Below are 20,840 nucleotides of genomic sequence, written 5' to 3' on the forward strand. Positions count from 1 at the left end.
TATTCAAGACATTTTATTCAATGCTTATCGAGTCGCCAAACTTTGAAAAAAACCAAACAAATAAAATACACCAAACGATGATGTAAATGCATGACTAAGCATTGCATCCTCATTCTGCACTCTATGTTGGACAGAAAAGTAACTCAATTTTATGGTCACAATGTAAGAATTAGATCCCAGACGTGTAATGAAGTTTGATCATTGGGGTGCCCAACAGAGTCACCATTATCCTTCAAAGAACAATTAGAAAGTGTGGAGACAGAGGAGGGCGGTTCAGTCTCTCTACACTGTGAATTGTCTAAACCTGGAGTGCTAGTGCAATGGAAAAAGAACCGACTGCCTCTGAGGGCCAACAGGAAGTTTGAGATGAAACAAGAAGGCTGCCTTGTCCAACTCAACATCAAGGACCTCCAAATTGAAGACAGCGGAAGCTACACATGTCAAGCAGGAAGTGCGGAGACATCTGCAACTGTAGCTGTGAGAGGTATTTAAGGCATTTTTTTTCAATGCTTACAGAGTCGCCAAACTTAAAAAAAAAAAAAGAAAAAAAATACACCCACCGCCAAATAATGACGGTAAATGCATGACTAAGTTTTGCATCCTCACTCTGCATTCTATGTTGGACAGAAAAGTAACTCCATTTTATGGTCACAATGTAAGAATTAGATCCCAAACGTGTAATGAAGTTGATCATTGGTTCGCCCAACAGAGTCACCATTGTTCTTCAAAGAACAATTAGAAAGTGTGGAGTCGGAGGAGGGTGGTTCAGTCTCTCTACACTGTGAATTGTCTAAACCTGGAGTGGCAGTGCAATGGAAAAAGAACCGACTGCCTCTAAGGGCCAACAGGAAGTTTGAGATGAAACAAGAAGGCTGCCTTGTCCAACTTGCCATCAAGGACCTCCAAATTGAAGACAGCGGAAGTTACACATGTCATGCAGGAAGTGCGGAGACTTCTGCAACTGTCGCTGTGAGAGGTATTTATTTCCATTATGTGGACACACGGTTTTAATAGAAACGTTTTCAATTTAAATTTAAAAATGAATTTGCATTTAAATTTTGCAATTTGTCACATTTTTGACAAGTCACTCTATTACACTAAATATATACAATATAGTTATTTCTGTCTGATTCAAACCCATCCATCTGTTAAGGGGTATTTCCCAGCGACCACGGGGAAATACTAGTGGACTCTATAATCGCAGACAGCAAGATATGATTTTACAAAAAAGGTATTCATTATTATAAATAGGGAATACAATTCAATCTTTAACGAAAAGCGCTGGTGGACAAACTCACACCAGGAAAGAAAACTGACGGCGAAAAAAAGGCGCTTGCAAAAGGCAAGGAACAAAGAACATAAATTGCTTACCGCAGAAGGGCAAGGGATAACCAATGAAGCGAACGTGAACAGAAACGAGAAGAGCCTTAGCTTGACAAAAACGAGAGAACACAAAAGCGTCTACTGCAAGTGCAGAGCGAGGAGCGAATACAAATTCGTAGCTTGGGCTCGTGAGCGATGCGGGAGAATTTTCCGACGCTGACTACTCAGCGTCGTTGGCTTATGTAGTGTGGTAATCAGAGCGTTGACGAGAGTCAGGTGCGCGGCCGGTGGGCGCGTCTCTCCAGCCATGACATCGTGAACCAGGAAGCGAGTGCTGGAGGAAACGCACACTCAGCTGGGAAAACACAACACAAACAAAGGCATGACAGAACGGATCATGACAGCATCTAAGTTGGATCAATTCTATGCCCACTTTTTAGAGCTTCCATTATTCTTCAAAGAAAACTTACAAAGTGTGGAGATAGAAGAGGGAGGTTCAGCCTCTCTGTGCTGTGAGCTGTCTAAACCCGGAGTACCAGCGCAATGGAAGAAGAACAGACTGCCTCTGAGGGCCAACAAAAAATTCGAGATGAAACAAGATGGCTGCCTTCTCCAGCTCAACATCAAGGACCTCAAACTTGAGGACAGTGGTACTTACTCGTGTCAAGCAGGAAGTACGGAGTCTACGATCACTTTGTCGGTAAAAGGTGTGTATGTGTATCAGTGGTGGCCCTTCAGTAAGAACTTACCTGACTTCATCTGCCTCTCAATACAACCAGTGTCATGTCATGTCACAATGATAGAAACTAACAATACTTCACAACAATGCAATACAACGACATACATCACCTGGAGCAGTTCAGCATGAATATTTATCCAAAACAATGAAAATACTGATATCGTTGAGGCCCAAAGCTGAAAGAATTTTTTAATCTGGTTGCTTCAAGAAAGTATGACACCTAATTTGGTTGGTCATCTTCAAGTGCTCTGTTTGTGTTGGGCAGAGCTCCCGCCATTATTTGTGACAGGCCTACAAAGCATAGACGTACATGAGGGAGGTTTGACTTCTCTATGCTGTGAGTTGTCTAAACCTGGAGTGGCAGTGCAATGGAAGAAGAACAGACTGCCTCTGAGGGCCAACAGGAAGTATGAGATGAAGCAAGATGGCTGCCTACTCCAACTCAACATTAAGGATGTCCAAATTGAAGACAGTGGTAGCTACACATGTCAAGCAGGAAGTGCGCAGACTGCGGCAACTTTGTCTGTGAAAGGTGAGCATGTATTTTAGATTTTGTGTATCTCAATCCCACTGCGTCACCTACCCTTGCTTATCATATTCATTCCATTTCTTGATGTTGAACTCCCCCAGAGCTGCCACCATTGTTTGTGACGCACCTAGAAAGTCTAGAGGTTGACGAAGGAGGCTCATTTTCTCTGTGCTGCAAGCTTTCTAAACCTGCTGGAGTGCCAGTGCAATGGAAAAAGAACAGTCTGCCTCTGAGCGCCAACAAAAAGTATGAGATGATGCAAGACGGCTGCCTTCTCCAGCTCAACATCAAGGAGCTCAAACCCGAGGACAGTGGGAGCTACACATGTCAAGCAGGGAGTGCAGAGACCACAGCAACTCTTTCTGTCAAAGGTGTGGATATTATACAAATTCTGTTTACCTCTCACAAAATGGAGATGCCTGATTTTGAGATGCCCATCTTCAGGATTCCATTTTGAAGTTTTCATCATTTACCCAGGTGCAATCAATTATTTACTAATATGTGTCTATTTCTGCAGAGGTCCTTTCAGTGTTTGAGAAAAACCTTCAAAATCTCGAGGCAGAGGAGGGAGCTACAGCTGTCCTGTCTTGCGAGCTGTCGAAACCTGCAATGTCAGTGCAGTGGAAGAAGAATGCACTGCCATTAAAAGCGAACAGGAAATATGACATGAAGCAGGATGGCCGTCTTCTCCAGCTTCATATTAAGGAGCTCCATCCTGAAGACAGTGGCAGCTATACATGTCAAGCAGGAATTGCAGAGACCACTGCAACTGTATCTGTGAAAGGTATGGGCATCAATTTACTGACTCCCAGACAGAATTTTGGATTACAGGTCTGTTTTTTATTTGATGAGATGAATCCACCCAGCTTCTATATTAGGGAAACACATGCCATGTGGCGTTAAAACGGTTTAGTTGTAAGATGAGCTAGTAATGTTTTCACCATTTGTGATACAAATACTGCGTTGGATCTCAATTGAATGTGCAGTTGAGTATATGTTATTGTAAGACAAGTTGTGACTTTACTTCTTTTCCTAATTCTAGAACTGCCTTGCTTTTTCAAGAAAGAATTGCAAAACACAGAAACAGAAGAGGGGGCTACAGTAGTCTTGTGCTGTGAACTGTCCACACTTGCAGTGCCAGCACAATGGAAAAAAAACAAAATCCCACTGAGAGCCAACAGGAAGTATACGATGAAGCAGGATGGCAGTTTGCTGCAACTTTACGTCAAGGAGCTGAATCCAGAAGACAGTGGAAGTTACTCATGTCAAGCAGGAAGTGCAGAGACCACTGCAATTGTGTCTGTAAAAGGTTGGCACATCTAATGTATAAGTAATATGAATGTACAGCAACAAAATATAATCTGTATTAATCTGAATTATTTGCCCTCCCCTTCAAACTTCTCATTCTAGCACCTAAGACTACTTTACCAAAGGAAGAACCTCCTGTGAAACTACTGCAAACAAGCAGTACCACTTCCAAACCTGCGAATGTGAATCCCCCCAATGCTCACCCAGTCCCTCCAGAACCCAAGAAGAGGACAGTGCGAAAAGCATCTATCACTGCTTTAGAACAAGATACAGAGCCCATCTTAAAGATAAAACAGCCCATTGAGTCTTTGCGAATAGAAACTAAAGGCCAGGAGGCAATCCAGACTGAAAAGCAGACAGACTTTGAAAATGCTCAGGATTCAAATCAGCAAGGGGACCATATAGACCAAAATGTGGAGCTTTACACAAAACCGGCAATGTTGATTGAGAAGACGCAGGTGACTGAAAAAGTTGAGAAGCAGAAGACGCAACCAGCAAAGCAAGATATTAAGGCAGAGGCCAGTCAGCCAGGCAGGATTCTTGAAGACAATAGCAGTGATCAACAGAACCAGTTATTAAAATCTCTGGAAATTGATCCAACGCAAAACAGAAAACCATTTGAATTAGAAGGTGAAAAACTAGATAGCCACCCAGAGACAATATGGAGGAGCATTGACGAGGAGCAAAAGGCTACTAAACCATCACTAACAACCATTCGGAGCAAAATATTGGAAGAAGAGGTAAAGTCTACCATAAAGGATGGTGAAGTGGAGAAGACAGGAGAGGGCGCATTACCACCCGAGAGGTCAAAAGGCAAAGCAGCAGGAGAAAGACAGCCTACTGAATGTGTTCGAAAAGAAACTGAAGAACTCATTATACCGCCATCACGTGCTACCGTCAATGATTCTAGGGATGGGAATACACTGACAAACCACATAAAACAACTCTTGATAACAGAACGAGCAGAGGAGCAAGTGATACAAGTGCCATCAGTAAATCAGATGGACAGCAACTCTGTAAAGAGAAAAGAACTGCCTCAAGATATAAACATTGAACCAATTCCCCCAAGGCCACCAGTGAGGTCAAAAAACAAAACAAAGACAGGAATTGAAAAACAACTGTTAAGAGACACTGACACTGACCAAGATGAGCAACTGGTGGAAACATCCAAAGATCAGCTACTAAAAGAGACGGCAAGGTCTTTGAAAGACCAGGAATCAAGACTTGAGAAAGAACAGGCAGACTCTGACCTGGTGGACAAATTGGTTGTACCCAAACAGTTGATAAAACATCCAGTAAAACCGATGAGGAAAGAACCTGAAATGGACAAAGAAATAGCTGCCGCATCAGCGGGAAGGACGGATGAACACCAAGAAGTGCAAACGATGGAAGATATTCCGCTCCTCTACATCTCTGAAGATGAAACTTTCTCAGAAGCTTTGACCGAGATCCCCTTAATCAAACCTGGTGGCTTCTTTGATGAAATGTCAACCCAACCCTACAGCTCACCTGCCATTGTGGTTCTGCAGGAGACAATCCAGGATGCTTCACCAGAGATTTACATGAGTGCTGAAGATGAACCAAAAATGCAAGAGGCTACTGTCAAGAGCCAGGCTCCCTTCAAAGGTTACAAAACTGGCAATGATACACGGCCAGTGTTGAAAGAGGTCTTTAAGGACCAGTGTGCAGATGTTGACGGTAACATCAGTCTAGTGTGTAGTGTCGAAGGTCAGTACGACAGCGTGCGCTGGCTTAAAGATGGTCAAGGAATCACTAGTGATGAACGACATTGTATTAAAACGGCAGAGGGTGGGCTATGCTCTCTCGTTATCACTGGACTGACCCTCACTGACAGTGGCATCTATACATGTGAGGTGGTCAATAAATTTGGCATTACGTCCTACAATGGAAACGTAACAGTGGTTCCGACACAACAGCCTACGCAGACAGTCCGCAGCCAAGTGCACCCACCTCTTGCCGCAATTACTCCACTGCAGTTGGCTCCATTGAGGCCTGAGGACAAAACACAGATTCAAGATCAGGCCACTTCAGGGACCGATGCTGATAACTACGTCGAGAATATAGACGTGTCTTTGTGGGAGGCCTACAACCTAACAGAGCGGCACATTCAGACGAGCCTACAAGAGAGGAGACCATCATCTCTCATCGCCACCAGCTCCAGTGAGTTATATGTGCATTTTATTCTCAACACATATTCTTTCCTTTAATTCTCTTCATTGACTTGTCTTTCTTTACCAGTGTCAAGTCCATCGGATTATGACACTGCACCAGATGTGATGGAACCTGTTGAAATTAAGACCCATCCACCAAGGTAATCAAGCAGAGGTTTTATTTTATTTTCATGATGACAACTTATTTGTTTCACAAATATTACCACAGGGAACTTCCCGAGGCAGCGGACCAAGTGCCTCCAGAGGATTTGGATGAACACTTTGCTGATCCCTGCCTTATTAAGCGCTTCTTACAAGTCAAAGGTCAGCAGTGATACCATTAGGGCTACCGTACTTCTTTCAAGTTTCCTCCCAAGTACAATATCATAAATTTGTCATGCCTCTCATTCATAGGCACTCAAGAAGGCCAAATGAGGACACCATCTCCAAAACACCTTAGGGCCCACACACCTTTAGCTAGCACAGTCTCTGGATCAGAATCGGAAGGGGAAGAGGATCATCGCGAGGTTTGGGCTTTTGATTGGACAAACTGCAATTGCTGCCCAAATTGGGCCTGAAAGGCTTTTCCTGAACAAAGTACAATTTTGGCCAACATAGCAATACACAGATACCAAGCGAAAATGACGCTTTAGGGTTGTGCGCGACATAGCGGTAACCAGAGCACTCTAATTAGTCGCTTATTAAGTTTTATAATATTCAACTTATGCTCTGACACCTCCTTATAGAAAATGTGCAATATTTTGTGAACAATATATAAGGGCCTGATTTACTCCCAAATATGTGTGCTGTGTAAACGTGATCTACTAAGATTGTGAGTTTACAGACAGAATCCTGGGTGTGCCTGTAGATCAGCTTCCACACCCGTTTCTTTAAGCAATATAGTTTGTTCCCAATTTTGCATAATCAAGCCTTTGTAAATCGCACATTTAGTGTTTGAGTTGAGAAATAGGAGCACACCAAGTCCAATGTTTTGTTGACATTTTCTTCTGTAGGTGATTTATTGCCTCTGTATCATATTTTTGTTGCACAATAATGTAACTGACTGTTTTGGCATGTAGTCATCAGCACATTTTATTTGCATATTTAATTGATAAACCTCTTAGACATAGTTGCTTTTTAATTCCCTTAGACATTTGAAATGTACGTGGCTCGAGCAGACTGCAACCCTAATAGTGGAAGCAAGGACAGTTTTTTACTGAAGGAAGGGCAGTTTGTCGAGGTTCTAGACTCTGTCCATCCAGACAAATGGCTCGTAAGAACCAAACCCACCAAAACCAATCCTGCTCGACAGGGATGGGTTTGTCCGGCCTATATGGAGAAGAAGAGAAAGGTCAGATGTTCATTCTAACAGTTTGTGAAATGTTTAAACGGTGAAAAAATGTGAGCCATACTTAAATGCAGCACTGTTATGTTTTTTTAGGAAACCTTTACACAATTACGGGCACCTCAAGAGGATCTTGATGGAATTGGTTCCACTGGAGAGGAGTATAGGAGGGCTTTGAGGTCTGTTTACATGACTGAGCACTGTTATGATTGTCTGTAATTGACAATTAACAATTTTCCTTCAAACATAATTCCTTCAGCCAACTAATCCAAGGTCTGATTGATGGGGAAGAAGAGTTTGTGAAGGAGATGAAGCTGTTTATTTCTCATCCACTCAATTACTTGGACTCAAGTCGCTATGTTCCCGTCAACATCATCAACCAGAAAGATATCATTTTCAGAAATATCAAGGACATCATCCTCATTCATGAAAAGTAAGTACGCAATACACAGTGCATATATGCAACGATGTCCTCTCACCTGCTGTAGAGGCAGATGGGTCAACTAGAATAAGTTGACCTCGCCTTGGTGCACCCAGGCTTTTATGCAGTACGACTCGCTCACGTCCAAGTTTAACTCCAAATGCATGATGAAATTCACGTCCATTGATAAATAGAAATTTCCTAGCAGCCCCTATGGCATATCTTTCAGATCTAAATAATAATGATCGGTACATCATTGAAAATTCCCAAACTTGCATGCTGTTTGTTAAGAGAGTACCTGGCAAAAACACACCTGCCGAGTGATCACTGGGATATAGCGACCCGAAATGGGAATGCAGGGAAAGGGCGTAGACCCCGTTGTGCATAGAAACCAAAACATTTGATCATTGAAATGTCCAAAATACAACATAAAGTGTTAGCAATTAAAAGGGTTATCAAACAGGTAAAAAAAAAGGGCTCCTACCTCTGCAATATTAGACACAAAGAATACAAAGAATAGGCTAGTATTTTCTCCAGTCAGCTAGAGCCATGTTTTGACATTATGAGTTGCGGTTTCAGGTCTATTCTCCCTGGCTTGAAAGCGTGTACTACTGACGATGATGTCGCCATGCATCTGATCCATCACTTTGAGGACCTTGAAAATTATGTTCCCTACATGCTCGGCCAATCACAAGCAGAGGCCTGCATTGCCGATAAAGCCACCCTACAATATTTCAACGTAAGCCTCGTCAACGTTACTCTATATTGGAGTATACAATGCAATATTGTAAGGGCATTTCTTGCTATAATACAGGAGCTCCCAGGATCTGGTAGACCCGAGGCTCCCATCATAGATACCTTGACCTTCCTCCAAAGACCAGTTGAAAGGCTTCAGACATATCAAGCATTGCTGAAGGTCAATGATGAATGGTTTATACTTTTCAAACAGTGCAGGTACTCGTCCACAAGGTGCGAACTCCATTTTGAATGATTGTTTTTTTCTTTAGGAGTTAATTAAGAACAAGGCCAAAAGCGGTCAGAGCTGTTGTCTGTTGGAGGATGCCTTCTCCCTTGTGTCCTGTCTACCCTGGAGGTCTGAGAATCTGAACCAGGTCTCCCTGATTGAAAACTACCCAGCCCCTTTGACTGCTCTGGGCGAGCCAGTGCGGCAGGTCAGCGCAAGTGTCAACCACAGCTTGAAATGTAAATACATGTCATGAGTTAAAAACATGCTGGTTTTCCTTTCTTTTCTCGAAGGGAGCCTTCACAGTGTGGGATGAAGCGCCAGAAACCAAAAAGAACTCTAGAGGGCACCAGAGACAAGTCTTTCTATTCAAGGAATGCATTGTCTTATGCAAAGTGAAAAGAGATGCCAATAAGAACTGTGATACGTTCACCTTCAAGAATAAAATGAAGGTAATGAAGTATCCATTCTGCGACTATTGGCGGTCACATTTTGCTGTACATATCCATGCTCACTTTTTGACTCCACTGACCCCAGCTGAATGATGTCGAGCTCAAGGAAACAATGGGAGGTGATGAGAAGACTTGGGAACTGTGGCATGAGCATAGGGGCTCGGTGCGCAGATATACGTTGCAGGGCCGCTCACCATTGGTGAAACTTTCCTGGCTCAAAGACCTGAAGGAACTGCAGCAGAGATCTATCCTGCCCACAAACAGTAGGCCTTTTATTTTGGGATCATAGCAGATCCACTCCAAACGGCAAGCTTTGTTTTTATAAATGTTGTTGTCTTTTCCTGCTGTTTGTGTCTATCTATCAACAAGACCCCCCTGTGTTTACATCACTGCTGTCGGACTGCGCAACAAAGATTGGACAGACCGTCAAACTGAGCTGCAAGGTGACAGGATTGCCTCAGCCAGTGATCACTTGGTTCAAAGGTCAGAATCATTAACACAAAAAAAGTGAATTGCCCTCCTTTGTTTCACGCATCTCGGATGTCTTCTTTTCAGATGGCCTTGCATTGGAGGATGACCCTCGGCACATCATCACAGCGGACAGGACAGGCACGTGCATTCTGATCTTGGACACTTTGACGGCAGAAGACTCTGGACAATATGTGTGCTACGCTACCAACAGCGTGGGCAGCACTGGTACTCTGGCTACCGTTGTAGTGCAGGGTGAGTCCCAATAGAGATTACTTTTAAATAGCTTTTAATAAACTTTTTAATAATTTTCAAGCTGCAAAGGCTTTAATTTACTCAATTTAAAAATGTTTCCTGCCCTAGCTCCACCCAGATTTGTTAGTCGGCTGGAAAGCACTTGTCTGATGGAGAGTGACGACATTCATTTTACTTGTTCCACTTTCACAACTCCTTTGCCCACTATCAGGTCAGTATGCTTTTTTTCACGGGTCATGACATTGGCAACGTACGTAACGGTAACAGTATCATATATAAAGATGCATTCGTAAATAATTGCTGTTCTGGTGTGAGGGTATAATAAAAATATGGACCAAAATGCAGAGGTTTTCCACACAGGGTTTGCTTAATCTTAACTACATATTCTACACAATAATGATTAGAAGCATAAAAGACCTATTAAGCATTCATCTTTAGTTTTATTGTCTATCGACAAGAGATGGGAAAAATTTGCAAATACCTCTTGGTATGATACAAAGCACTGCAAATGACAACCAAAATAATACAGTTAATGTAAATACTTTAATGCTCTCACATTATCTATCATCCATTGTGCTCATTATTATTCTTTTGCGATGAGAAATGCCTGTTTGTAAAATTGCGATAAATCTCTTTTATTGGATCTTAATAACTCCTCGTTTTTCCTCTGCAGGTGGATTAAAGATGGCAAAGAGTTGAGTGATGAGCAAAAATATTCCGTCTTGAATGACCCTCGAAGTGGAATTTTGTCTCTAACAGTCATCAGTGCAACTGAGGCAGACATTGGACTTTATGAGTGTGAGGTACGATCCGGTCATATTTACCACACACCTACGATTGTCAGAGACACTCCCTCAAAAAGTAAAATGTTTGTTTCGTGACAGCTTTCAAATGACTTTGGGTGCGTCAAGTGCAAGGCCGGACTGTGCCCCCCCTACATCGCTCCGAATGACTCTGAGGGTGACCAGGCGCACGACTTACCTCCTAAAGGTAGGAGCCTTCGAGCTGTACAAGGTAATTATGTTGTACAAAACGTAGAGGCCACTTGGGGTCTTTTTTTAGGGACATACTTTTTTATTTGTTCTACATGAAAGAAGCAAGCACATGCCATCGTTGGCTGCAGTCCATGTCTGTACCCATTTGATGATGTCACTTGATCGTGCTCTGGAGCACTCCATCCATTCTGTCATGTTTCTTCCATTTTGAGACATTTACCTACTTTTCCTTTTATCCATTTCACATGCTTACATCTGGAGTTGTTCCATCATGCATACGAGTTGCCGGTTTATTCGGCTGTCGAAGAATGCCTGAAAGAACAAAACGTGGATGAGAGAAAAGTGATGATTTATAATTATTCATCTGTTTTCCACTGCTAATAATTTCATATTCTGTGACTTGTTGTCAAGGTTACATGTGGGGTGAGAAATTGCAGGATAACCTGAGGCCAAAATCACTTCAATATTGTAACCTCAATGACCACTTTTGACAGTTATTAAGGATACTACATAGCCTATGCTAACAAAAAAAACATCTGACTATACAAGGGGAAGTGGGAGCTAGTTACTAGAAAATAAAATGAATACATTTGTTTGAGAGGATTTTAATCAAGTTTCCACTCCCCATAGAGGACGGAAACTTTTTCTTCTCGAGAAGTCACTGAGGCATCTTAATAATTGTGATTCTCACCAGCCACAACATTACAGACATTCAGTATGGATATTAAAGAGAATCAGAGCATTTAATTAAGCATTTTAGAGTTTTACTATAAATAAGATAAAAATAGCTCTCAGTATGGTGGAGTGGAGTTGTTCACCTGCATACATCGCTGAAAACACATTCAAATAAAAGTTACATTCATGCCTCTCTGATAATGTTCACTGTGTTAACTGAACCTTATTGCCTTATTAAGGAATCACGTTTGATACATGTTATGTATTGGATGTCTTTTTGAAAGATTGTGCAAGTGTACCTAATCCTGTGGTTGGTGACTTGAAATATAGATTCAACACTGGTTCTGCTATTTTAGCCTTTCATTCTCTTTAACCTTCATGTTTTCCATCTTCCCTCTACTAGTCCAAAAGCAGAAGGTTCCTCATGCGGACCGCTCCATGTAAGTCATCATTGTCATGATAACATATAACCGCTCAGTGTTGCCCTTTTTCCCCTCTCGTCAACGCATGCCCGGCTAACTCTTCACCACCACAAACATGAGATGGTCATGTGCTGGGCAGATGTTCTCAGACCGGAGTGGCCGTATGCCATAGTTTGTCAATTTGGTGGATACTTTACTGTCATTTCACTATAGCCTGAAGCCAGCAGGTAAGAGACACATTTTCTCTGTTCTCCGTAATCACAGGTAATGTATGTTTTACTCATGCCTATGTTAAATCATGACATTTATTAACAGAATGCGATTTTGCATTTTGTCTAGATGTAGACTCCGAGGGTTGGTCTTCTGCCTTTGTGAAGAAATGGCTACAAACAGATTTCACGCCCTCTTCTATTGCAAAGAGTGTTTTACCACCCATTCCTCAACGGTGAGTTATACATTTCGGCAATACTTAATTTCTTTAGTGTCTGACTTTTTTATTTATTTTTTTAATAAAAATTAGTTAAGTGAGCAGTACCCATTTTGAACAAACACCTGAAATTAATTTAGCCCCTTGGTTTAAAAAAAAAAAAAGGATAGGATAGGATGTACGTAGTCCTTTGTGACCCCCTCCAGCATTTAAGTTGTCCATCGCTGTCCGAGAACATATGAACAATCCTCCAGATATTTACTTGTGAACACTCACCCCGATTGCTTTTGGATCTTCAGAGCTGAGTGCAGTATTGCCGAAGTTCCTCAGCCAGCATGCATGGATCAGTCAGCAGAGCAGCAGCCTCTGTGTTACTTGGAGGGGGAAGAAGAGGAAATGGACATGTCAGAGCAAATGCTGGAAATTACAGACGGTAGTCCTTTTGCTTCTGTTAAAGAATGAAGATTCCCGCTTTTCAAATAATAATTCTGCGACTTTTTTTGCTGTTCTGTTCTGTTCAGTTCCTCCCGTCATCCAAGTACCCCCTGAAGACGTGTGTGTTGAACCAGGCCACCCAGCCACATTTACCGTCATCATTACAGGAAGGCCAATCCCACAGATGCAGTGGTATAAGGTAGAAACACCGTGTGTGTGCGATTGGGGAGATTCAATAAGAAGTTCAGTTCTTTGTTATTTTGATGGATTTGATTTTTGGGGATATTTCAGACAGAATTAAGCTCCCCTTGAGTTCAGAGTTTACCAAACCTTACCATGATGAGTTAACTTAATCTTCACTCCTGATATCACTTTATCCCAACCATTTTTTTCTATGCTTTGTTCCTGGAGGATGGAGAAGAACTTCTGACTAGTCACAATGTGGAGATAGTTCAGCATGCAGCCCGCTGTTCAGTGACCATAGCGTGCCCAGAAAGTGAAGACAGCGGCATTTACACGTGCCTCTCCTACAACGACTCAGGCCATGTTTCGTGTCAGGCTCAGCTCACAGTTGAGGAAGGTGAGGCAATCAATAATTGGTCGTCTTGGGGTTGTGAACATAAAAAAACACAATCAGTCATTTAATGGTCCACCTTCATTCTTTATAGGTCCACTGGAGTCTCAGGAGAGAGAGGTGGAGTTGGGGAAGAGAAGGAAGCTATTCAGTGTCTATGATGTCGGTGACGAAATTGGAAGGTGAGCCCCCGCTTAAAATCCATATCGTCCGACCACTGCTTCATCTCTGTTACGATTCATTGGTGTGTCTCCATCCCTAGGGGAACATTTGGGGTAGTGAAGCGTGTGATCCACAGAGGGACAGGTGAAGTCTTTGCTGCCAAATTCATACCCCTACGAAACAGTACTCGCACCCGGGCCTTCCAGGAAAGGGATTTGCTCTCTCGTCTGGCTCATCCTCGGGTGGCTTGTCTACTGGACTTCTTTTGCACCCGGCGCACACTGGTGCTCATTACGGAAATGTATCCTTTGTGAAAAGAAAAGGACTCACATTCAATAAGCCCTTTTGTCCCACTTCTTCTTTAACATCACAATCTCTAGCTGCTGTTCTCACGGTCTTGTCGACCATTTGTTACTGAGAGGATTAGTCTCAGAGAAAGAGGTAAAAGATGTTTTTCAAATTCTCAACAACAGTAGATTTTTCGTGTTCATTTCATGGAGCACAGTGAATTATTTTATTTCAGGTTCAGTCGTATATCCAGCAAATTCTTGAAGGACTTGGACATATTCATAGCATGAATATTTTGCATCTGGACATCAAAGTGAGATTTTAGCACAATTGCAATACTGATAACGTGACTTGTTTTTTGTATTAAAGCAATTGTCTTATGTCTAACTCCTCAGCCAGAGAACATCCTCATGGTATATCCTCCCAGAGATGAAATCAAAATCTGTGACTTTGGCTTCTGCCAGGAAGTAGACACATCCAGGCATCAGTACAGCATGTTTGGTACGCCCGAGTTTGTTGCACCTGAAGTTGTTCACCAAGAACCTGTCAGTGTGGGCACAGATATTTGGTGAGTCAATATCCTGATTCGTCATTGCAATGAAAAATCTGCTCATTGTTCGGAAAGTTAGTTTCAAAATGGAGATATTACGAGCTACTTGCATTGCAAAGTCATGTTTCTTTATAATATTACTGAATGGGTAGAGTAATAAGTTACTTATTACTTTTAAGTTCCTTTTTATTTCTTAATTCATTGTAACTCAGTAGTAAAATAAATGAAAGATATAAATTCCAAAGTGTATCTTGAGCACACATCCTGCCCATACATCCAAGAGAAGTAACAAATGAGCATGAGCATAGTGCAAAAAATTACCTTAATGTTTTATTTAGCAACAAAAACTCAAAATAGTCATTGGACTTTCATCTTAAAAACACAATTCTCTCTTCTTCCTCCTTTGTTATTTTTCATGTGCTCGAAAACGTGACGTACAGCATGCGTGACGTGATGTCACTCTCTCAGTTTTTATAATAAACTGCATTTATAAATATGAAATGGGTAAAGCAGCAGCAATAAGTTTTACTCTGATATGTTTACATCAACTTTTTTAATTACCCGGCATAACCTGGCATCACTGCGGGCTTTTTTTTTAGTTTTAGTTACCTGAATCACTAATAATATTACAAATATATGAGTAACATGACTGAAGATATATCTTTCTATCTGTAACAGGTCAGTGGGTGTGATGGCATATTTATGGTATGTATATCGCCAGGCAACATACACTACAATAGCATCAAACTATCCATAATTGTAAATAGTTTCTGTTTCTCTTACTGTACCTCCTTGGCAGTCTGTTAAGTCGTTGCCCCTTTGTGGGTGAAACGGACCGTGCTACGCTGCTGAGAGTGGGAGAAGGGACCCTAAACTGGGATGCCCCTGATGTCATGAGTAGGAGTCCTGAAGCCCAGGCCTTTCTTCGCACTCTTCTTCAACCAGACCCCGAGTAGGCCCTGTTCCAGACATTATTATTCAACTAACCCTTTCTTTGGTTATGACTAGTGAAGTCGAAATTGACACATACTGTACGTACCTGCCTATGGGGGATCCGAACCCAATGATTTGCGTAAAACTCTTAGGATGATGAAACAATATTCCCTTTTGGTGGGCAAAATATCCACATTTCTTTCTCAATCCTGTATAGGAAGCGACCATCTGCCTTTGAGTGTTTGAGCCATGAATGGTTACAGGTGGGACGCAAATATTGTATAGGAAACACCATTTCTGTGTTCAACAGTTCTTTAACTTGAGAATGAAAATCAAACTTCATTTTTCCGTAATCAGGATGAACATGCAGGAGAAGACACCGATGAAATTAACACAAAGAGTTTAAAAGTTTTCATCTCAAAAAGAAAATGGCAGGTGAGGTGTTTTGTGTAATTGATCAAACTCATTGGGGAAATGCGATTTGTCTTCAGCATTGTCTTTTGCTTTTTTACCCCCAGCGTTCCTTGACTTGTGTTGGTTCCGTGCTCACATTAAGGCAAATTCCAGAGCTCCTCGATGCTCCTCTCAGAGATACCGCAGTGACTGTTCCCCGTGAACATAAGCAGAACAGCAGCACCTCTATGAGCAGTGGTTCATCATCCGAGTACGACGAGGCTGACTCTTGGGACTTCTTGCAGCACTACAGCCCAACTGAGGAGGAGGAAGAAGAAACAGAGGAGGACTACGACCCTTTAAGCGAGAGAGCGCGGATCCCGGAACCTTTTACCAAACTTCATCAAGGTCCATACGAGGAGGAAGAAGCAACATTTGGGGAGGGGGAGGAGGAGGACGAGGACGATGACGAGCTGGTTGGTCACAGGAGCGAGCTAGAACGGAGTATGAGTAGGCAGTCCGCTGCATCGTCAGAAGTCTCGTTCCTTCAAACACCTCAGAATGAAAGACGGTTCAACAAAGGCAGTAGTCCGTCTCTCAATCTTTCTGATGGTGACGAAGGTTCAGGCAGCGATGCGGGTCGGATCCCTCGTGGCAGTGTGATACGCAGCACATTCTACAGCTCATCTCATCAGCTTTCACCCATGTCTGCCAGACACATGACATTGCGAGACAAGTTTCAGGCCAAAAAGCAGGAAAGAGGTCGCAAGCCACTACGGAGGAGCTTGTCTGGGCGCCTAAATGAACCGCTCATAGAATATGTGGAGGACGACATGGAGACCACCCGCAGCCAGAGACGGGGGTCCGCCCAACCCACGATGCACAAGTCTACTTCCTTTGATGGCAGTGTCACCCGGACCAATGTTCCACCTCACCGAAGGAGCAGGTCGCTTGATGAGTACTCTCGGCGATCTCCGAGGTCACCTATGGCCTCAAAGTCAGGTGATGAAGAAGACACGCAAAGTCTAAAGGAAGATATCACAGACGATGAAGTTGGAGGAAAGAAATTGCTGGCAATTCCAATCCCTCGGAGACCCACAAGAAGAAAGCGTTCCACTGTTCCTGTACAGTGCACTGCCACATTGGGTGGTGCATCTGCTCCATTAAGCCTCATTGCGGGGGACAGAATGAGCCATAAGATGGATCAAGAGCAATCAGAGGGCGACGCCTTCGCTGGCTCCCAGGGATCTTTGGCTGGGTCATCAATTTTGGAGCATTGTGGCTCTGAGTCCTCCAGTAGATTCGGTTCGTATGAGGAGCTCAGAGGGAGATACAGATCAGATGAGAGTGAAGGGTATGATGACCCCAGGGAGCCAATGGTTTCATCATCCCCTCGCTCATTTCAAGAACTTAAACCCAGAAGCCACTTTCCTCAAGTTCCACCACGCAACCGCACACGCTCCAACCCTAACATATGTCACTTGCAGATCCCATCAACACCCAGTCCAAGTCCAAGCCTCTCCTCTCTCCAGTCTCCTGAAAGGCCTCCCAGGGCCAAAGATAAGAAAAAAGCCCATGGTCTTCAAAGACATGCATCCGCACCAGCTCTTGAAGTTCAGCCACCTGCAGGAAAATCCCCAAAACTAGGACTGCTGAATCTCTTCCGCAGGCAGTCCTGGGCTAGCCATTCCTACTCCCAGCTGGACAGCGCAGAGTTAGGCCCAACACTAGGAGAGATAATGAAGCCAGATACGCCTACCATGTCGTTCAGAAAGAAAATGAGAGCTTCAGCCTCAAGCTTGACAAAGCTGTTTTCAAGATCACCCAGTAAAGAGGATCTTAGTAAAGGAGGTGCACTTTTTTTATTGTTACACAGGTGTCAGATTGAACAACAATACAATCAGCTTCATTTTAATCTTATTTGTTACAACAGGGCCAATTGTGAAGGGCTCAATTCTGCCTGAAAGGGAGCATGAGCTTGTGAGTCCAAAAAAGAGAACCCCCAAGCGCTTGCCTACATTTAAGATACCGGCATTCAAAAAAACAAAAGGTATCAAATTAGCCTTATTTCATTTGTGTATTGCTCAAAATACACTTGCTGTAATTAATTTTACAATGGTTAATTTTATTAGATCTAGTCCGTCCCAACAAGGCGGATGTGCTCCAGTTGGACGGAGGTGGAGTACTTCTGGTGTGGAAGCCTGTTCAGTCTTGTGACCCGGTGACCTACTGTGTGCAGTACTGTACCGAAGGTCGGTTCACAGCCAAGGCGAGAAGCAGCTGTGTCTTTTTTGTAGGTTACAAATTAATTGCGTCATCGTGTCACATTCTAAAGGAATGCTACATTGCTCCTCAGGTGGCGAGTGGACAGTCTTGTCAGAGGACGTGAGTGACAGCAGCTTTGTAGCAAAAGATCTACCCGGAGGAGCTTCTTATGTTTTCAGGGTGGGCTGCATCACCCAGACAGGAGCAGGACCTTTCAGTGATGCTTCCGCCCCCATTGTCGTAGCAACTCATCCTGAAGGTGAGGGCAACATAAAACTTTCAAAAGCAGGCCCCGAAAGAGCCTTCATCCCTCCTTCTGCTCTTTTTTTTTTTTTTGCGCAGATGCAATCATTCCTCTCATCCAGACTGAGTGCCTTGGTTCAAAGGCGACTGGATCCGAAAGTCAGGGAACACAGAGGAATTACAACTTCCTCTCAGAGATCAACAGGTTGGGCTTTTCTGAAGCTCTTAAAGCTTGCATTAAGTAAAGCTCCGCCCTTGTGCTCCATGCCTCATTATTTGTTGACATCTTCGCCTCAGGGGTCGTTTCAGCGTGGTCAATTTATGTCGTGATGCTGAGACCAGCCAAGTGTTTGCCGCCAAGATTACGCCTTATCGGCCGGAGCAGAGACAGTTGGTCCTGAGGGAATATCAACTGCTGCGCAGGCTTCACCATGCCCACATAGTACAACTGCACATGGCTTACATCACTTCCTGCTACCTGGTGCTGGTGGAGGAGCTCTGTCCTGGCAAAGAGTTGCTCTACAGTCTAGCTGCAAGGTGAGAGATGTTTGAAATCCACCATTCATTGTTTTAAGTTCATCTTATGGCCACCCCTTAGTGAGTTTTTAAACACTCTGGCCACCCCCCACTGAAAAGGTGTGGCTCCAACCCTGACCTCCTCTCCTCCCCTCCTGTGCTTTGACGATGGGTTGTTTGTTTAGTCCCTCATATTGATGTGACAACTGTATATGTGTGATTTGCAGAGATGTGTACTCAGAAGCCAGCGTGGCCGAGTTGCTGGCTCAGATCCTGAGTGCTGTCGACTACCTTCACGGCCGGCGAGTGGTCCACTTGGACCTCAAGTCTGACAACATGCTGGTGGACGACGGCAACCACCTTAAGATTGTGGACTTTGGAACGGCTCTGTCGTTTTCGCCTGGTCAGCCCCTCCACACTGAGCACCTGCAGGCTCTGTCGGAGAGCAAAGGTGACTATGAAACACTGGTTTGACTTTGTGTTGTTGTTAGAAATCTCTAATACACTAAACATTTGACTGTCATGGCCTTCAACAGAACGCCGCAGCAAAGGTACACTTTCTTTACTGGAGGATGGATGAGTGGGAATAACTGCAGCTGATCATAACACCATAAGCACAACAACCAATTTTTCCATCTTTTTTTTTTTTTTTTTTCACTATTTTTACTGATATGAATAATTTTTCAAAAACTCACAATGTATCATGCATACAAAACTTACCGGTGCCAATAACTGCACAATATTTTATGAACAACATCATGTTTATGTCTGTTTTGTCAGATTATATTGTCCTTCCTAAAGCTCCGGAGATCCTTGAGGGCCAGGGTGTTGGACCTGAGACTGATGTTTGGGCAATCGGAGTTCTCTTGTTTATTATGTCAGTACACAAATAAACACTCTGGTCACTGTTAGGAATATTTCTTCTTCCTCCCTGATGTTTGTAATTGCTGTCCTCCAGGTTGAGTGCGGACAGCCCGTTTCATGCAGAACTAAGCTGGGAACAAGACAAAAACATCAAGAAAGGGAAGATCCAGTTTGGACGCTGTTACCCTGGTTTGTCCGAAGGAGCCTTGAACTTGATGAAGAGCAGCCTGAATAACAAATCTTGGTGAGCGTCTCATCAAAAGTGTCATTGTAATCAATACAAATACGGAGAACTGATTTTTCTTTGTTGTGAGGGCATTTGTGTCCCCAAAACTGTGGCCGTGTAACACTCCCAAGGTCCACAAGTCCAGTATTGGAGCCTTTTGGCAACACCACGACAGACAGGGACCCTTAAACAAGTGTTTTTTTTCTTTCTAAGGGGGAGACCCACTGCGGCCGAGTGTCTGCAGAATCCTTGGCTCCGTGCTCATCGCGCTCCCCACCGATCGTGCCACTCGAAAGTGTGTTTCTCTACTGACAAGCTCAAAGCGTACCTCATGCAGAAGGAGGAGAAGAGAGACCAAGTGCGCACCAAGCTTCAGGGTCCCTTCTTCCAGTAGCGAGTCTACAGAGAAAAACAATGGAAGGCTACTGTCTAGCAATCAGCTGTCCTCTGAGGAAACTGTAATGTGTCTTAAAAAGCTGTGCATCCCTTTATTTTGGACAGCATTGTGATAAGTGTGTTCCAAGTTTTTTTGCTCCGGTTTCAATGCAAACATATCAGGGATAATGTTCAGCAAGTGACTTTGGACTTGATGTTTCTCTGTGCATGTCACATTTGAATTTAAATCTCACCTTGTTCAGCAGTTTGTTCAGAGATTTTTTTTCTTTTTTCTTCTTTGAAGGTTGGATGTGTCAGTAATACATTTTATTGCGTCAACCACCTGCATGGATGAGTTACCGGATGACGGGTGAAATAAATGGCATTAATATGGCCAGATTGTCTTCCTCTTATTTATTGAACTTTACTTGAAAACGATCGTGCATCAAACATGCATGTGGTTAGTTTGATTGTTGACTGTTGGTCCTCCCATTTTGAATTTACAGTGGATTTGTTCTTTTA

The 20,840-nt window shown here is 43.2% G+C and overlaps 1 protein-coding gene across 2 annotated transcripts in view; it reads left to right on the top strand.

The window, feature by feature from the left end:
- Positions 1-20,712, top strand: part of obscna (obscurin, cytoskeletal calmodulin and titin-interacting RhoGEF a) — a 39,421-nt gene extending 18,709 nt beyond the window's left edge. Inside the window, exons 37-84 of one of the 2 annotated variants that reach the window (XM_088313105.1) lie at positions 218-484; positions 710-976; positions 1,764-2,030; positions 2,328-2,594; positions 2,693-2,962; positions 3,109-3,375; positions 3,634-3,900; positions 4,002-6,080; positions 6,159-6,231; positions 6,300-6,394; positions 6,485-6,597; positions 7,221-7,421; positions 7,512-7,594; positions 7,675-7,848; positions 8,416-8,575; positions 8,651-8,752; positions 8,844-9,008; positions 9,094-9,252; positions 9,338-9,515; positions 9,622-9,735; positions 9,808-9,975; positions 10,084-10,186; positions 10,649-10,778; positions 10,860-10,965; positions 12,407-12,512; positions 12,794-12,927; positions 13,016-13,128; positions 13,341-13,509; positions 13,598-13,685; positions 13,766-13,966; positions 14,046-14,106; positions 14,189-14,266; positions 14,349-14,521; positions 15,182-15,208; positions 15,303-15,455; positions 15,654-15,699; positions 15,794-15,871; positions 15,955-17,680; positions 17,763-17,879; positions 17,962-18,081; positions 18,186-18,353; positions 18,437-18,542; positions 18,635-18,874; positions 19,081-19,304; positions 19,390-19,404; positions 19,634-19,730; positions 19,812-19,961; positions 20,157-20,712. In XM_088313105.1, the coding sequence (XP_088169231.1) occupies positions 218-484; positions 710-976; positions 1,764-2,030; positions 2,328-2,594; positions 2,693-2,962; positions 3,109-3,375; positions 3,634-3,900; positions 4,002-6,080; positions 6,159-6,231; positions 6,300-6,394; positions 6,485-6,597; positions 7,221-7,421; positions 7,512-7,594; positions 7,675-7,848; positions 8,416-8,575; positions 8,651-8,752; positions 8,844-9,008; positions 9,094-9,252; positions 9,338-9,515; positions 9,622-9,735; positions 9,808-9,975; positions 10,084-10,186; positions 10,649-10,778; positions 10,860-10,965; positions 12,407-12,512; positions 12,794-12,927; positions 13,016-13,128; positions 13,341-13,509; positions 13,598-13,685; positions 13,766-13,966; positions 14,046-14,106; positions 14,189-14,266; positions 14,349-14,521; positions 15,182-15,208; positions 15,303-15,455; positions 15,654-15,699; positions 15,794-15,871; positions 15,955-17,680; positions 17,763-17,879; positions 17,962-18,081; positions 18,186-18,353; positions 18,437-18,542; positions 18,635-18,874; positions 19,081-19,304; positions 19,390-19,404; positions 19,634-19,730; positions 19,812-19,961; positions 20,157-20,337 (10,646 nt within the window). In that variant the 3' untranslated portion in view covers positions 20,338-20,712. The remainder of the gene's footprint in view (positions 1-217; positions 485-709; positions 977-1,763; positions 2,031-2,327; positions 2,595-2,692; positions 2,963-3,108; positions 3,376-3,633; positions 3,901-4,001; positions 6,081-6,158; positions 6,232-6,299; positions 6,395-6,484; positions 6,598-7,220; positions 7,422-7,511; positions 7,595-7,674; positions 7,849-8,415; positions 8,576-8,650; positions 8,753-8,843; positions 9,009-9,093; positions 9,253-9,337; positions 9,516-9,621; positions 9,736-9,807; positions 9,976-10,083; positions 10,187-10,648; positions 10,779-10,859; positions 10,966-12,406; positions 12,513-12,793; positions 12,928-13,015; positions 13,129-13,340; positions 13,510-13,597; positions 13,686-13,765; positions 13,967-14,045; positions 14,107-14,188; positions 14,267-14,348; positions 14,522-15,181; positions 15,209-15,302; positions 15,456-15,653; positions 15,700-15,793; positions 15,872-15,954; positions 17,681-17,762; positions 17,880-17,961; positions 18,082-18,185; positions 18,354-18,436; positions 18,543-18,634; positions 18,875-19,080; positions 19,305-19,389; positions 19,405-19,633; positions 19,731-19,811; positions 19,962-20,156) is intronic. The other variant, XM_088313104.1, reaches the window with a different exon arrangement.
- Positions 20,713-20,840: the final 128 nt, after the last annotated feature.

Source organism: Idiotropiscis lumnitzeri, chromosome 13, assembly GCF_059441095.1.
Source record: "Idiotropiscis lumnitzeri isolate Australia: NSW breed Sydney's pygmy pipehorse chromosome 13, RoL_Ilum_1.0, whole genome shotgun sequence".
NCBI lineage: Eukaryota > Metazoa > Chordata > Actinopteri > Syngnathiformes > Syngnathidae > Idiotropiscis > Idiotropiscis lumnitzeri.